The sequence below is a fragment of the Cottoperca gobio genome, chromosome 22 (assembly GCF_900634415.1).
Source record: "Cottoperca gobio chromosome 22, fCotGob3.1, whole genome shotgun sequence".
NCBI classification, from domain to species: domain Eukaryota; kingdom Metazoa; phylum Chordata; class Actinopteri; order Perciformes; family Bovichtidae; genus Cottoperca; species Cottoperca gobio.
Window position 1 is genome coordinate 281,239 of NC_041376.1, and position 17,945 is coordinate 299,183.

The following is a 17,945-nucleotide window of genomic DNA, read 5'->3' on the forward strand; positions in this document are numbered from 1 at the left end:
ATTACTTATACGGCTGCGTAGCTTATTTAATAATAATACATCATAATTTATGAGTAGATTATATTTAGTATTAATAATCTGAATCTGTAAAGTAACAAAATATGTCGAATAAATGTAGTAAAAGTACAAGTATCTTACATTTATTTAGTAAATTCTAAAAAATATTTCAGTCTGTTTCAAGATTACATTTCATTATATAGATTTACACAGATATATAACATTAATATATAAACAACAATGTAAAAGTGGCGAGCAATCAAAGTGTTGCCGCAGTATTTGGAGAAATGTCCTCTGGCACTGACGTCAAACATAAACTAAATTAACCTTGAGGAGCGTCGGAGCTCTTGTTGTAGCAGGTTAATGTGTAAACGTGGAAACTTGGCATCGGTCCTGGTTTTATTTCCTCCTCCTTTGATGAAACTCGATTGATTGGTTTTGCAGATAGTAAAAACCAAAAGAATTTCACTAATTCAAATGTTGTCCCGATGATGGCGCTAGATGAGTGGAAGGAGATGAGAGTGGCATGAGACTAAAATACATACCAACCCTCCAAATACAAAATAATTAAAGTAAAAGGGGTTTTCTGCGTCTGAGAAGGGATTGCACAGGAGTATAAAAACATATTAAATCAACACTAGATATATATATATCTAGAGAGTATAGAATAAACACTATAACATATTAAGAATTAAGTTAGAATACACTATAATATACCAAACTACTACAAATAAAATATAAACATACGACATTTAGGCTTCTCCATGTGATCTTCTTTTAACTAACGTAAAACTAACTTGCATTCACCGAGCCTCTCCTGAAACCTCTTGTTTTTGACCCAAACATCTCACATTTTCACAGAATACAAAGAGGCTGGTACCGGGTATGAAAACCCTGTGGACCAGAACATCCACAAGGAGCAACACCTGCAGAGTGAGGTACAGATCCCACCTCAGGAACACGCTGAACTTCTACGCGTGGCGCCTGAGAACGGATCTTTTTGCTCAAATCTCATGATAAAAAACTTCCCAAAGCCCCCCGTGGATGTGGACAATAACCTCCACCAGCACCTGTCTCACGTGCAGGAAGCTGTCCTAAAGGGGCTTTTGTTGCTGGGCCCCTTGTTGAAACCTAAGGGGTTGATGGGATGTCTGATCGAATGCTACCATCGTCAGACAGTCGATCACCTCGATGGTCTGCTGCAGAACGTCCGCTCCTCCAGGAGCTCCTTCGTGCTGATGAATTGGATCCTAAATACGTATCTGAGGTATTTATCTCTATATTTTTACTCATTGTACCTTTAGTTTATTTATTTTTTAATTTGTGATGATGAGATCGATCCAATCCTGTGAATTTGTGACAAATCTTTTTCCGACTTTCAAGACTTTTCTTACGTTGTTTCTGGTTAATTTACCACTTTAATCTCGGAAATTCAGATTATTTTTCTTTCTCAGAATATAACCCCTTCGCATGGCTCCGTAAAACATGTTTTAACGTACACCGATGCTTCCTTATTTACTGACCTACTTGTTTACTGATCAATCAGTTTGCTCTGTTACATTTTGCATATTCATTGGGACTTATAACCAGGAAGTAGAACACCCTTTTAGCGCATAGACGAGCAACTCTCATTGGATTGAAAAAAACGCCACAGTTTGGTATCCAGTTCTTATAATACGTCCATGGTTGGTTTCCCTTGTAAGTTATTTTTACTGACATTATGTCACCGGACATAAGACGCTACGTCCATCGCCTATTTTAACCCAAACTATGATAATTTTTCTAAACTTAACCAAATAGTTTTGTTGTCTAAAAGTTTCTGTTAGACGATAAACGTTAAAACGTTGGAGAACTGGGTCTCGTCGAAGTGAAACGTGCTGCTCGGCTCTGATTGTCGGTGTTTTTGGTATTTTTCCAGTCCCGATCTGCTCGGTAATCCTGAACTTCAAGAAATGGACCCGATTAAAGAAGTCGACCTCCTGCTGTTCTCTGAGTTGGCAGAAAAAGCAAAGATCAAACTGATAGAAAACGTGAAGGTAAGATTACGAACTCTCTTTTGCTTGTACAACGTATTCTTTTATGTAAAGTAACTAAAGTAAAAAGTACATTATTAGAAGTAGTAGAAGTAGGAAGTAGTCGGAAACGTCTGAAGTATTCAGATCTTTTACTTCAGTTAAAATACCACCATGTAGAAATACTGCATTCAAAGAGTTACTTAAGTAAAAGCACAACAAACCAAGGATCTTTTTTAAGTCATGCATTTCTAAGTTACTCAGTACGACTAAAACCTTTTTCATGTAGCAAATTCTGACGTATTTCTGTTTTGTTTTGTTCCACAGAAGGAGGTCAAATCGTCGCTGGAGAACATCCTGCAGAACGATAGAGGCGGAAAAACTGGCAAAGATGAACTTTATGTCGACACTATTCAGGTACCAGAAGTTACTGAGAAAAACCACGGGGAAGGATTTGAGTGCATATATTTGTCGTTTTTTTAAAGTCTATTTTAGTTTTTATTTAAATATATTTATTTGTCTGATGATTTGTTGAATAATAATATTTTTTTGTTGTTGTTTCTCTTTTAAGTGCATTCACGCCATGCCCACAGAAGCTCGCAAAATCAGCCAGCAACTGTCTTATTACGTGCAGGAGGCTTGTTTCCAAGAGCTGACGATGTTTCTGGCAAAGTGAGAATAAATCATTTATCTACACAGACTTAAAACATAAATATCTCCAATTAAAGTCAGAATTTTGCATTGTTAAAAACTGCTTATTGTCTTTCGTTTGTAGTTACACCGCTGAGAAAGCAAAAGAGGAGAAACCAGAAATTAAAGACTTGTTCAAGACTTTAATGAACTGCAAAGAACTCAAGTGAGTAGTTATATTAATTCAGTTAAATGCAAACTTGTTATTGTTTTTTTAAGTCATGTTTTATTGGCAAACAAGGTTTAAAATTGAAAAACACAATTGAAAAATGTAGTTAAAGCGGGTGAACCCCAACCCTAGCGGGTGAACCCTAACCCTAACCCTAGCGGGTGAACCCTAACCCTAGCGGGTGAACCCTAACCCTAACGGGTGAACCCTAACCCTAACCCTAACCCACATGTAAGAAAATAAATATACGATGTTTATGATATTTCCTCTCAGGCACTACATCCAGACTACGGACAAGAAAACATCCCCGTTCAATGAAGCAGTGGCTCATCTTGACCGCATGGAGGCTTTTACTTTGAAACTCCTGAAGGAAATCGTAGCTGACATGGCAGAGGTAGCTGTTCAACTTAATCACAAACATTCTGTTTTCTTACATTTCTAATGGTTTAAGCATCAAACTAATTCTTATGTTTTGTTAAATCACAGAACCACCTCAAGAAATACTTCAAGTCGGACAACAAGGAGTTCTTCCACTTGCTCCACGACGTAAAGAGTCGTTTCTCCGAGCTGCCCGGCTCTAAGGACGTACAAATGGTACGTTTTGACTCTCAGATCAATGCAATGACAGTGACAAAGACTTGACTTTAGATGTATTAAATTGTTGACAGGCACTATATGACTATATCAAATCTAGTGTGCATAATCTATGAATACATTATATTTATTGCAGCCTTTTTTTCCTCATATGTTTGTGTCTAAATACTTTGTTCTTGTCCTTCTTTGTGTCTCTCAGAAAGTGATGGAGGACTCGTACAAGCTCATCGCTCACGTTTACCTCAAACATCTTATCCAAAGCAGCCGGCGCAAACTGATGAAGAACTGGAGTCCTGAAGTCGGACTGAGAGTCGCTGAAGATGCTGAGCTGCTGCATGAAACCTTCTCAGAGCTGGTAAGTGCTTGTTCCTTTGTCTTCTTAATGACATTTGTTCAGTAGCAGCAGGATAAACTCTCCTGACCTGTGTTGCATCAGGCTCCTGGTGTCCGAGAGTGGAATGGCATGCTGCTGAAAGTCAAAGAGCTGTACGAGGACAAAAGCTTCGAGGCGATGAAGATGACAGCTGCTAGCATACAGAATGAATATCACACATGGAGGTAAATCGTGTTTCTTACACACATCTGTGTCCAATTTTGTCCTATAATGTTGCTTTGGCTATTTGTATATGTTCAGAATAACAGTCCTACAATCAGAAACACCCAAAGACTTTAAATCTGTTCTGGTAAAACACTAAATATTATATATATTATCTAATAAACCCACAAAATTAACATTTAAAAGGAGCTTTCTGGTATTTTAGGAAATGCGCGCTCCAAAAATATCCTTTATTACTTCTTTGAATCCTGTTAGCTAAAAAGATAAATTAAGTTTTCAAACTTCTCGAGCCAGAAGTTCTGGTTTCACTTCGGCTCTCTTGTGTTTTAAGTTTCTCTAAAGTCAGCATCTAGTGGCCATTAGGGGAACTGCATGTCACTAATTCTTCCTGGTGTTTTGGCCTCAATTGCAGCGAGGACCTGAAGCTTCTTCCCGCACTACTAAAATGGAAGGGTCTTTCTCGACAGAAGATTAGGGAGGTGGAGATAGTCCTGGAGGATGTCTCTGACTATCAACCCAGATTTGTACCCGCGTGCTCGTGTTTTACCTCCTGAAGGCTGCGCTGCTCTACAAGAGGATCAACCGCAACAAGCAAAGAAGACAGAGCTGATTGTCCAAAAGATCGAGAACTTTTTCAGATGTGCTGAATCCTGTTAAAGCCCACTCTGGTGTCACTTCTCGAATCTAATCTAAAGATATAGAAACAGACGTGTTACAGAAGGTTTTTATAAGCTATGACGGACTAAGTCTGTAGACAAGTAGCGGATCATTTATGAGTTTGTCACTAGTTTACTTTAAGTCTTTAGTCTAAAATGCTATGCATCGGCAGGCGATGGTTTTTTCCTCTTCAGCTTTGAAGTTACTACACAAAGCTAAAAGGAACAGTGATAGGGCACGAGCGGAAAAAAAGTCAATCTCGATCGATCATTCAACAGATGTGGAGAATCGGCCCTCTTCCTCCTAGACTGCATGCAATATGTCTGTTTTATTATTATTCTATAGCTCTATAGCTCGCTCTGTCAGTCGGTCGATCAACAAAACTGTTCCCACCCTTTCCACAATTTCTGCATTAGGAGGCTGAAATCTGGCATGAAGGTCAAGTGTTTGTGAGGGTCTATCAGAGTCTGTATAATATATGGACGTAGCCTCCGTTTCGTCACCAATAGGTTATTGAAAAGCCGTTTTAAAGCTCAAAATGAGCGGCTCCGGACCGACGGTATCTTGACACCGTCTAACTCCACCCAAATCCAAAAATGGGCAACGTTGGGGAAATTGAGGCGGGCCACAGGACGCAGCTGAGCAGCTAGCGACCTGAGACGGCACCCAAAGCGACCACACTCCTAATAATGCGTAACATTAAGCCTTAATATGATTTAAACAGGTGAGTTATATAAAAATTCACCACACGTACAGTTGTCATGAATAAGGGAATTTGATATAGAGGAAACCGTTTTTTTTGTTCCAGGCTGTTAACTTGTTTATTTCCGTTGTAAAGTCGGGCGTTTTAACTCGGGGGTTAATGGGGATTGACAGCCTCAAGTGGCCATTCGAGGAACTGCAGTTTTTGGCACTTCCGCGTAGGCTTCACTGCTCAGCCTCGGAGTTTACCGCTTCGCGTTAAACCGGTCGCAGCTATTGCGAATGTTTTCTCGTCGTTGGTTTTGAGCAAAACATTAAGTGTGTTTTATAAAAGGGAGCTCTGATCAAAAGACAAGGACAAATCATTTAAAGGCAGTCAGGGGAAACGTTATTGTTCTGTTACACAAACAAAATGACTTGAAATGTCCTGCACTCTTAAAGATGCTCTGTCTCTCCATTATTATGTTCATATTTATATATTATTTATTACCTTTTTAATTTATTTATATGAATACTTTTACATTCACTAGCCGACAACCAATCGAACAACATCAAACTTCTCTGTTAAAAGCACTTCTGAACTAAATATTCTCAAACTTCAAAGCTTCGTTCAGGAGATATGCTGTGTACTTGTTAATGTATTTATCTTCCTATGTTCATAAAATCAGGGTATGATGTGGGTTTACTGTCATTTCAGCCTGCTAAACGTTTTAATAATGCATTCCACTGAAACCACAGATCATACGTTTTGTGTGAGGTGTACCTTATTGTCTTTATTCCCAGTTCAATGCAACAGTTAATGCATTTGAATGTATTAATGTATACTGTAGGGTACTGTATTCTTCTGTGGTGGTTATTATTGTTTAGAAGCTTATAGATCAGGATACAAGTCTGTTTTAGTCATGTTTTTTCTGGGTTCTTGTGTACTGGTACTGGGTGCTTTATGTCTTTTTTTATTGTAAAAACATCAAAAAGAAAATAAAGACAAAAAGAAAAAGTCTGCTTTTCGTTGTGTGTTCATTGTTCTATCACTAGATGGAGACTAACATCAACAAACCAGAGTTATGGGGCTTGATTTCTCCACAGCACAGTTACAAAACTGAACTGGTTCTCAATCTGGGGGTTGGGACCTCTCAATGGGTCACTAGATAAATGTTAGGGGTCAGAAGACGATTAAAGGAACAAGATTTCATATTTTTCTTATACAATATTCATTTTCTTCTGCTCAAAACTCATTTTCATACTAAGGCGACATATAACCTGCAAAGAGGACCCTCATGCTAACATGCGGATGTTGAGCAGATATAATGTTTATCATGTTACCATATCCAGGCTGATGGGGATAGACATGTTGAGGAGTATGCAAAATACCAGGGAGATGAGAGGACCGGGTCGCCAATCTTAAAACATGTCTACTGAGGCAACAAGATCTTTTCAAGAAAGCAAGCAAAGAGAGCGATGCGGCAGTCGAAGCTAGCTACGTGGTGAGTGAGATGATTGCTAAGGCGGGAAAGCCATTCAAAGACGCCGAGTTCATCAAAAAGTGCATGTTACAGGCTGCAAGTATAGTCTGTCCGGAAAAGAAGGCTCAGTTCAGCAACATCAGCCTTTCAGCCAACACAGTGGCAGAGCGCATGTCTGACCTGTCGGATAACATATACGATCAACTGCGTGAGAAAGCTAAACATTTCCGTGCATACTCTACTTACACTACTTTTACTCTATTTAATTATTGTGCACTCGCCACTTTACTTTCTTGTTATTATGCTGTAACAAGGTACATTTCCCCGTTGTGGAACTAATAAAGGTTTATAATACATTACCCTCCTTAGCTTTAATCTCGGAAATTCTTTCTCAGAATATAACCCCCTCCCCCGTCGCGGTGATTTATCTATTTCATCCAGTGGCCCTTATCAACAAGAATGTCTAAAGCCTGATGATGAACCTAAAGATATCTCATCGAGGCCCACTGTCAGGCTGATAACCGCTTGTTCAGAGCCTCATTATTCCCAGTGCAGTTCACCAGCAGCACCTTTAATGACCTCATCTTCCTTCCCTCCCTCTCGCTCTCCGAGGGGGACTTGTTACCGTACGACCTGCCTTCCTGAGCACCAATATACTATAAACGCAGACAGACGTTCAGGGGAAAGAAAGTACTCGCTGATGTATATCCTTCCTCTACCTTTAAGAACTTATTACTCAGAAGTGATAAACAGGAAACACGGCTGCTCAGCGTGCACCACCTCTATTCCCACACAAGAGGCTTAATGATTTCCTGCGTTTGTTCAGGTCTGATTTATCTGCTTGTGATGTTGTTTTTATTCTGGAGAATCAGCTGTTTTAATATCCCCCTGATGAAGATTGTGGAAAATCTCTTCTAAAAGTGTTTTGATCCACTTTGAATGCACGGTGCATCGTCTGCACTGAATGCTTGTCTACAGTATATATACCTTTAATTAAATCAAAAGATTATTCATATCTTACACAGCACTGCCTTTAATTATTGTATTTAATACCTGTATGTATTTATGTTCTCTTGGCTCGTTAATGTTTGTATATAAACGTGTCTTAATGCTTTTAATGTTGTTTTGCACTTTGAATTGAATACTTGCCTCTAACTTGTAAATGCTACATTAAAGTGCATGTTCAGTAAAACTTTGGCTATTAAAAATAATCATTTATATTTACAATATTGGGTTTTGTTGCTGATGTAAATTGAAAAACGTAACCGTCAAATCAGGTTTCACCAAGTTTATTAAAAAACGTAACTTGCATTTAAACTTTCTTTGTACAAAAGAAGACATGAAATAAAAATGTAAAACTATAAAAATGACCTCTCCACATATTGCACATGTAAGCCAAAATATGAAAATTACTTACTCTTACTTCCTCAGAACACACACACACACACACACACACACACACACACACACACACACACACACACACACACACACACACACACACACACACACACTCATGTTTCCCAGTAAAAAGCTGTCGGGCTGCACCGACTGTCATTTTTATTTTACAGTCGAGGCTCCTATTGAGGTGCGTGCCCGTCAGTGCGTGCCTCCCTTTGTGTGTGGCAAGCGGGAGAGCAGTAAAACTTTGTTTTTGAGGCTAAATGTAGAAGATTTTGTACTAATAATAATATTGTGGCCTCATCTTTACCTGCAACTGTGCAGAAATACTGACAGCAAACAGAATAAATAGACTGCGAAACATTCAAACGTGTAACTACTCGGTGCAGCCCGACAAAGCACCCTGTTTACCAGCATTAATGTGAACATATCTTTATACAGTAACAACTATTTTACAATATTCTTTCCAGCCACAAGCAGCATTTGAACAAAGCTTTGTCACAGTGAGACAGCAGTGCCCGACAAACACTATAAGTAAACGATGCTGCACAACCCAACAGACTCATTTCACTTGAACTCTGGAGAAAAACGGACGAGTCTGTCTGCTGCTTCCCATTTCCTTCAAAGTGTCTGACAAACACACTTTGACAGTTTTCCTGTTGGCTCTGGAGAGGTTGGTCTTGAGCTTGAGCAGAGCCGAGACATGTTTCTCACTGTGGGTGAAAGAAGAAGAAAATCTACGTTTTAATAGAGTACATGTTATATCCCACCAAGTAACTCCCTGTGTTTGTGATTGGATTGAACAATCCAGACATAACATGATAATAAGTGAGGATTAAAGGTGCTGGTTAACCAATTTCCCTATTTGTGGAAAGATCTAGGCTAGCAGTTTCCCCCCGTTTCCATTCGTTATGCTAAGCTAAGCTAACGGTATCCTGGCTCCAGCTATTCCCTCTTGTAACACTTCACTATATTAGTGTTTTCTCCGTCTCTGTGTTCACCATTTACAGAGTTTGACGCCCTGGAAACATCCTGAACATAACAAAATAAGAAAATCCAGGCAGAGGGCGTGCATGGTCTCTGCAGGGTACAGATACCGCCACACACTTCTAGTAGTTCACAAGCGATTATTAAAAGGGATTCTTTTTGTATACATTGTCTTTTAGAAAAAACCCACTTTTCTTTTGCATTGTGCCTTTAAAGTGTTCCTTTAAGAACAGAACTTGGGTTCACTATCCTGCGTCACCGACCACAGCACTCTCACTGACACGTGTTTGCTTTTAGCTCACGACTTAATCCTGCTGCCAGGAAGCATCTGATCATATTTCACTTCCTGTTTGCCCCTCAGCTCTGTCTGAAAAGACCACTGCACGTCCGTAGAGAAATATGCTGTAGATATTGTGTGAGAGCAAAGGTTACCTGAGGTCAGGATAAGCAGTTCCCAGTGAGGCGACTTGCATCTGTATGGCGGGGAGGTCTTGGAGTTTCAGCACTTCTGCAATCTTGGTCAGGATTTCCTTCAACCAGTCCTCCTCTGAGCCCTGTGAAGACAGAGCAGTTCAGACTAATGTGTACAAATAGTTTAATACTATTAATATTCGTGCATCTTTATCTGCAGCTGTGCAGAAACACATTTAAAAAAGCTGCAAAATCTTGTTTCGAGCTATTTTGTGCTCATTTCTCACCATTTCCACGAAGAAATCGTGCAAACTCTCCGCGTTTTCCTTCACGGTGTGGTAGGCCTTCTGCTGCTGCTCCGTGTCCTTCAGTTTGATTCGTCCTTTCAGGAGACTGCTCACATATTCTGCTGTGACCTCCTGGTGCAGCTGGCCAATCAGCTTCTGAGATACAAACATCGAATCACAAATCAGTGCAAAGAACATTGCCATTCTTTCCGTGCAGCCATTGGTTTCCTTACATTGTGTGCAGACACAGTAAACAACTGATGTATGGAAACAGTGGCGTGCTTTTTGAAGAAGGTTACTAATATAATGTTTACATGAATTGAAGTGTGTTTCGTGCTTTGTTCAGTCTACCTGGTGACAGGATTCAATCGAACCCTGAAGACCCTGAAGCTCTTTTTTAATGCTGAGCAGCAGCTCGTCCAGCTGAAGGTCTTTCAGCCAGTTGCTTCTTCCCAGTTTGTAGTACTCCGGCTGTGTGAGGGACAAACATGGTGCGTTAGACACGTAACGCTTTCACGCACAGTAACAGAGGATTTAAAATAACATTTTAAAAGTCTAATAGTTCCAGAGTGAGGATTTATATTTGCGTGAATCTCCAGCGTTTTAATTAAATATAATATTTCATAAATTGTATTTTGTTGCTCTTGTGTTTGTTACTATCCTGCTTAAATGCTTTTATTGTGGAGAACTTTGTGACCTTTGTTTTGAAAAACGCCATATTCTTCTTCTGGCTTCTATAACAGAGTGAAATCTGCTCACAGTTTATTTATTTTTTGTAATCTAAGTAAGGGGACACCACGTATAACATGTGTTGTAGTTCCTCCACCGTTCATCTGATCTGGATGTACATCAGTCTTTGATGCACACACACACACTACGTGTTAGTGGATACATTCACACACACTCACCTTGAGGACCACGTGCACAGGCTTTAATAAGTATGCGTGGGCAGATTGTTCAATGTCAGTCAGAAGATGCAAACAGTTTTTCTGCACGTCCTCTGTGAACAGATGTCTCTTCTTAACGAGGACGTCCCTGCAGACGGATCACAGAAGTCACATGAGCTCACATATTGAGTTGAATCTTTATATACACATATACACGTCCGTCTCTTCACACCACGAAGCCTAAATGTCAGAAACGTACCTGAACTGTTCGATGCAGCCGAGGTTCGCTTTGATGATCGACCTGCTGTTCGCTTTGTTTTGCTTCATGACGTCATTTTGGAATTTCTTGAACCTGCACCAGTTAAAAGACAGTTGATTTCCACTTCACTGATGTTGTTCTCATCAAACACAAACACAGAAACGCCTTTAAAATGACACTTTGAAGGAAAACATCTGTGTTTGTACCTTTGCATTAAATCTTTCAGGTGGCATGTAATCTTCTGGGCCTTTTGCTCATCTCCCACAACCTTTGTAGCTGAAGTCACCAAACCATTGATGAGCTAAAGACAGATGAAGGTACAGATCAATGACAGCATTTAAAACGACTGTGAAGAGACACAGCCATGAACACCAGCATTTATGTTTGTCCTGAATCATTGATTTCCTCGTTGGTTAATCTTTTTCTAAATGTTGTTTGTCTGTAGTTAATATGTGAAACAGCCTGGAAGGCCTCAACTTCCTGGTCTAAACGGCAGCGCAGAGGACACGGGGAAACATTATTTATTACATTTTGCTCCATGATTGAGAAAATATTTCAAGTAACATTTTCGTGGACCAAAGAAGAAAATCTAACATTTTGGAGCAGATCTGAGTCGGATACATGAATTATTTTTCACTTCTTGAAACGGCCTTGGTGGAGGTCTTCTAGGTCTTCTAGTTATTTAGTGATTTCGGCACTTTTTTTTATATTGAGCAAACATTTACTTATTTCCACATCCAGCAGAGCAACAGGGTCGTTCTTTAAGAGTTGTGTTTGTGTCCAGCTCATGAATTTAAATCCAATATTTACTCTGTGTGTTGCTCTGGTTTTGGTCTCCACCGTCTCCTCAGCTGCTAGATACTCCACCATGTTCGCTAGCTAGTCTCCAACTGTGTCTGTCAGCTGAGCAGGAAGTGTACGGTGTTTGTTTTACGCTATAAGAGCGGTGAGAGTGAACAGACATAAACAATGAGCTGAAACTCATTATGAAGCTCTGTAAAGCCGAGCGGAGCTGCAGACTCAGGTGGTGTTTTAACGCACCTGAATGAGGTCGTAGGCCACAGGACTGACGAAGCAGCCGTCCTCTCTTGTCGGCTCTTCTCCTTTAATCCACTTTTGCTTCGCTTCCTCCAGCACTCTGTCGATGTACGTCGCCAGCATAACCTGAACGCACAACAACATGCTGCAGTCACTTTCAACATACGACCAAACTAAAAAGAAATAAGGTAGGGACAGAAGCAGCAGCTCAGGTTACCTGTTGGAGGCTCAGGTATTCCTTCTCCATCGGTTCCAGTAACTCTTTAGGCAGCAGCTTTCCCAATGCTTCAACATCGATCACACTGGCCAGCTGCGGCTTCTGAAGGATTCTGACACACAGAGGACATATCACAACTTCCATTAACCCCTTGATTTCTTACTTTGAGAGCACAGAGAGTAAGAAACCCTGACATCACATACGTGTACACTGTTATATCGTACAACATCTGATTTCCCTCGACATGTTCGTCTCATATTCTTCCAAGAACAGGCCTCGTCTTGACTCTCAACTGGTTTGCAAACATCAGGGTGCGACTGTGACTCACAGCAAACAAAACCAAACACAATGCATGTTTCTGCTGAGCTGCAGGATTCGTGCCCCTCCTGCAACAGATTTCTACAGTTTGCTGAGTGTGAAAATGTTGCTTCCTCACTGATTTCACATCCCAAAATCACAAAGGAGAGATGTCGATGAGAGATGAGGAGATGGTTAAAGAAAGATGTGGATTGTGACGACACAGTGAGAAATTCATAATATATGTTAAACCTTTCGTGCATTCGTCTTCTTGAAACCCCTCGGGACTGGTCGCATACGTGTAGCGCTTGTAATAATGCTATAAACAGTATTTCTAAATGTGTGAAGGGAGAACAAGACAAAGAGAGAATCCTCTGGGAAGCATGAATGGGCTGAATACAAATGAGATGGTAATACTTCTTTAGTATATGTGGATGTTTGGGCCCTATTGTGTCAAAGGGTGACAGAGAAGAGCACCAACAACTCTAGGGTTATTTATTTGGTATGTGACGGAGCCGGGGGAGTAGGGTAAATATTAGTATTTTTATTTATTTATGTATATTTAGTATGAAACAAATATGAAATTCTCTGAGAATAAAGTCACAAAATTACCTGAAAAAACCCAGAAAAATATAGTTTTTTTTGTCAGATAATTTTTAAAGCTTTTTCTCACAACTGTATAACTTTATAATCTCAGAGAATATTACATGTTTTCCGAATAACTTTGGTGTTTTTTCTCGTAAATTTGCCACTTTAATCTAAAAAGTCATTCTTGGAATAATAGCCTAAAATGCAAATACTCAAGTAAATGACAAGTGCCTCAAAATTGCACTTGAATTTGGTACTTGAGTAAATGTACTCAGTTACTTTCTACCACTGAGATGTGTTGGTGATCTGCAAAGTTTTAATAAGTTGTTGATAGATCTTGGTAACTAGGTAGCAGGTAAAGGCCCTGCTGCTACCAGAACACAAATACAACAACATAAGAACACAATGCACCCAGAAGTCATGACTTACTGTGGATAATACTCGTTCACCCAGCGCAGGAGGAAAGTGAGGTCCTTGTCCATCAGTTCAAAGTCTGCGATCTTTATGAATCTGGCGCTGAAGGTCTGGTGATACAACTTGGCGTACAAATTGCAGATGTCCATCTCTGTTGGGTAGCAGCTGCTCACCGCGTGCACCACACACAGCAGGTCCTCCTTCAGCTGCCTGCCCATGTTGTTGACGTCCGCCTGGATAGCGGACTGCTTCACCTGGACAGCAGGGGGCGTCGGGGGGTTGTCCATGCGCTCCTCCACCAAGCTGAGGAGCGTGGAGTCGTGAAGCTCCATCCAGCCGCTGGGCCTCCAAGCCGGAGGCGTCCGCTTCCTCTGTGTCCACAGCCGGTCCTGGTCCTCCTCCTGCCTCACGGCCTGCACCGCAGACGTCAGAACCTCCAAGCTGTCCTCCCCCAGGTTGAGAGCTCGAGCCAGAGTCTGCAGCACCAGGTCCTGCAGGACCCTGCGGTCTGCTGCAAGCTTGTTTACTTCTTCCTCATGATGTGTAAGAGCCTCTGACTCCTTTTCTTCTCCAAACAGACGCTCTTCTCGCTCTAACAGCAGCCGGCTGGCTTCACTTAAGCATTTCGTCTCAAGGATCTGCTCAAACGTGAGGCTCACTGAGGGGGAAAAGCAGCTGTTAATAATAAAATGTTGGCTGGAAGAAATATAGATCATTTACATCAAGTACTAAAACCACACTGTGGAAATCCTAAAAGTAAAACTTAAAGTATTATCAGTACTTGTGTTTTTGGATTAATATTCCTGCTGTAGATATTAAAGGTTGTGCTCATTTTATCTTCATATAGTGGTGGGTAGTTTAATCTACCACACTGCACCATGTTCTGTACACACACATGTACACATACAACACATATCTCTAACAAGGTAACTTTTCATGAGAAAAACAGCTCTGTATTCATTTTCCAGCTGATCAAGAGGGTTTCTAAAGAGTTTATGTAGTTTAGGAAGGAGGAGAACTCTCTCAACACGTAAACAAACGTTCAAAATCAACACATCTGGAGAACATAGTTTCCACTGGAAGAAAAACGTAATCTGAAATGTAGTAAAAATAATGATTTATGTTCCTCTCATTCAAACACTTTAACTTATTCATTCACTAAATGATGATTATTTTCATGCAGCTTGACCGACCTTTCTGGGTCCTCTCCCCACAAGGTGAGAGGTGTCCATCAGTGGCGGTGGAGGTGTTTTTGACCCCGGCCTGTTCTCGGGGGGCCCTCCTGCGAAAGTTCTGCCAGAAGCCGTCTGTCTCGGTCCGCATGATTCTCCTGCAGAGACTCGTCCAACAGCGGGAGAATTGCTCCGATAATTCTACATGGAGACAAAAAAAAAAGCATTTGTTAGCGACATTATTAAGTACAAATAACATGTTTCAAATTTAAATGTTGCTTTTGTTTTAATTCAGTCAAAGTTTCAATGCTAACGTTCACTTTCCAGCTTCATTCACTGTAAGAACTGAACGTAGATCTTTAGAATCAGACAAACAACAAGTAGCTAAAGGAGAAAAAGCTCGACCTCTCCCACACAGCACATTAAACAGTAAATGTAATGTGAAGAAAGATGTTTAGAAACCTTTCTTTGTAGAGTAATTACACGCTATCAAGCTGTCCAGACATGCACATAAATATCCGTCGTACAGCAGATGCTACTCACCCTTATCTCACAGATAAATAACAGCTCAGCTGTTGTGAGTCTTTATAAAGCTGCAGCAGGCTCCTCCTGCTCCATGGAAATGAATGGTGGAAAGTCCAGACACACACACACACACACACACACACACACACACACACACACACACACACACACACACACACACACACACACACACACGCACACACACACACACATTAACACACACACACACACACACACACACACACCCTCTGCTGGAGGTTTTTTAGACATGCTGAGGCAATGCTGGCACTCCTCTTTGGAGAGTGGACATTCTCAACGACGATTTATTGGATTGTTATGACATTCATGTTCCCTGGTGGATGAATCCTTCAGACTTCGGTGATCTCCTGACTTTTCCCTCTCGTGCCACCAACAGGTCAAAACTGTTATTTGTCCCGCACCAGATAACCCCAAAACTAAGGGTCCCGTCAGAGACTGACGTCAACACACTTTCATGCAAAGAAAAGAAAAACATTCATTCATCCAACACATGTGGTTTTGTGTAAGGCTGTGGTTTTGTATTGTACATCACATGACACACTGTTCAAAGCTTTTAATGGGGGAAGAAATGGAAGAAATCCTCAGGAAGAGAAACTTGAAGGATCCTCCTCCCTGGATAAAAGACGTGCAATATATGTCACGTGCACAGACCAACGTGATACAGATAAATATCACTATCTAATCTCTCAAGTACTGTACTTAAGGACGGACAACACAACCAGCAATGACCGGATTTAAAACAGCAGCGAGACTTCACATCGGAGGAAACAATCGGCAACACGGCGACAGACATTCAAAGCTTCAAATGTAAGAAGAAAAAGAGACATTCGGTAAAACGTTTAGCGAAGTGTCCGCTGTCGTACCTCCAGACTACAGAGCGGCTTCTTCCCGAGAGATCCTCCAGCCTAAATAAAAAGCTTGTTATGCTGGTGTTTGCACAAACTAAACCAAAGTTTCTCTGGTTTATATGTTTTTAAGGATTTGTATATAAGTAAATGTATGTATTGTTGAATATTAATACATTTTATTCTGCTTGAACTACGCCCATCTTCTAACTCAGCCTTCTTTCTTTCGACGCAGCTGTAAAGAGTCGTGACTGCATCCTTCACGGTTGTGACGCTGTTGCATTAAGAAAGATTGTCGGACTTCCTGCTACAGCAGATGTCTGAAGGAGCTCATTCTTTCATGATGACACACACACACACACACACACACACACACACACACACACACAGACTGAACACCAGCGCCGTGCCTGGCAAACACTTTACAGCATGTGAGACTCCTTTCATCACAAGGACCACACAGGGACCAGTGTCCCCAAAACAACCTGCAGCCACTTCCAAACTGCAGCAGCAGGAGCAGCTCAGTCCGCAGGGACTTGGCACTGCTGAGGCACCGGACCCCCACACTGCCCCCCCCTCAGACACTAATGATATAATAGCTTCCCGCTGCTCCTCACACTTGGATGGTTAAATGCAGAGTTTTTGCTGTGTACATGTGTGTGACCATTAAAAGGGGATAGCAGGAGTACGTCCTACAGATATGTCCCAGAGCAAACTATCAACCCTAATACTTCATACTATCATTCATTATTTTACAGTTTATTCGTATTTCGTGTCTTGACAACATATTTACACCCTCGTCTCTCTTCCCACATGTTGTGTTTGACCCTGTGTTAAGATATTCAGCTCTTTTTCTCCCCAGTCAGGAGACGTTGGTCTTATTCTGAGAGACTCTCTCAATGTGTATTTGGTTATGTTCTGATGAATCTCTACAACATCATGCCACCACCTGCAGCGTGTTTCACTTCCTTAAAAGCTGAACGCCACAACAGAACAGACAGTATATGACGTTCGCATTGTCGTCAATTCTAACATCAAAGGTCTGAAATGAAGTTTTCTCCTCACCTGCAGGTCACTAAACATTCTTACTGGACTCTTTTGTCTATCACTTCTGGAATCTATGAAGAAGTAATCCTCGGACCAGAACAGATGTATGTAAAGTCCAAACACCTTCAGAATATATCGAGGATTAAAGGACTTTTATCTTCAGTAGACTCGATTACTGTAACAGTGACAGTAGAACTATGGATCATGTAACATTAAAAAACAATATTTCCAGAAGATAGATCTTCCTGTGTGCCACGGTGGCAGGTGACCTCACCTTCAGCCCGTGTTCGGCAGGTGTCAGCTGCCAGTTCCTCTCCCTGCCAACACCTGACATCCACCTGAACCCTGCTGGTCACTTTTAACCTGACTTGTAAACAGATTCTTACCTTCTGCTCTGCAGCATCCGAGCGTCAAACACATCTTGTCTCCCATGGTCTCCTGAAGGCAGCACGGCTCACAGGTGTTCAACACTGAACTGAGAAAAAGATGCTCAGGATGTGGGTTACAACATGCATTGAGAGAGTGCAGCCTTTTCATTTATGCACATTTCCTCTTAGAGCTCACACGCATGATGAACACATGGGATGTTTCAAAATGGCAATGACATTTGGGTTTGGGTCATCATTTACATAATTTATCAGGACAGAATAAGTTCTGAGTGTAAAGTTCACGTCACAAACTGCCTCAAATA

At 41.0% G+C, this 17,945-nt stretch overlaps 2 protein-coding genes across 4 annotated transcripts; one reads left to right on the plus strand and one right to left on the minus strand.

The window, feature by feature from the left end:
- Window positions 1–1,138: 1,138 nt before the first annotated feature.
- LOC115027584 (exocyst complex component 3) lies at window positions 1,139–6,340 on the plus strand. Its single transcript, XM_029460997.1, has 10 exons — window positions 1,139–1,264; window positions 1,916–2,033; window positions 2,337–2,426; window positions 2,581–2,681; window positions 2,785–2,865; window positions 3,142–3,262; window positions 3,355–3,462; window positions 3,662–3,817; window positions 3,899–4,020; window positions 4,431–6,340. Exons 1-10 carry the CDS (start codon window positions 1,140–1,142, stop codon window positions 4,570–4,572), a joined length of 1,164 nt encoding a protein of 387 aa, XP_029316857.1. The 5' UTR covers window position 1,139; the 3' UTR covers window positions 4,573–6,340.
- A 1,773-nt stretch (window positions 6,341–8,113) lies between these two features.
- On the minus strand, window positions 8,114–17,800 carry tnfaip2b (tumor necrosis factor, alpha-induced protein 2b). 3 transcript variants are annotated; one of them, XM_029461432.1, is made up of 12 exons: window positions 17,641–17,800; window positions 14,820–14,999; window positions 13,642–14,284; window positions 12,328–12,439; window positions 12,114–12,236; window positions 11,279–11,373; window positions 11,073–11,165; window positions 10,835–10,961; window positions 10,278–10,397; window positions 9,927–10,082; window positions 9,661–9,782; window positions 8,114–8,954 (listed from the first exon to the last, which is right to left on the minus strand). In XM_029461432.1, exons 1-12 carry the CDS (start codon window positions 17,789–17,791, stop codon window positions 8,804–8,806), a joined length of 2,073 nt encoding a protein of 690 aa, XP_029317292.1. In that variant the 5' UTR covers window positions 17,792–17,800; the 3' UTR covers window positions 8,114–8,803. The 3 variants fall into 3 exon arrangements, with proteins under 3 accessions (XP_029317292.1, XP_029317294.1, XP_029317293.1); XM_029461434.1 differs by lacking the exon at window positions 17,641–17,800 and adding an exon at window positions 15,264–15,349 and having other exon boundaries at window positions 14,820–15,001; XM_029461433.1 differs by lacking the exon at window positions 17,641–17,800 and adding an exon at window positions 15,113–15,198.
- Window positions 17,801–17,945: the final 145 nt, after the last annotated feature.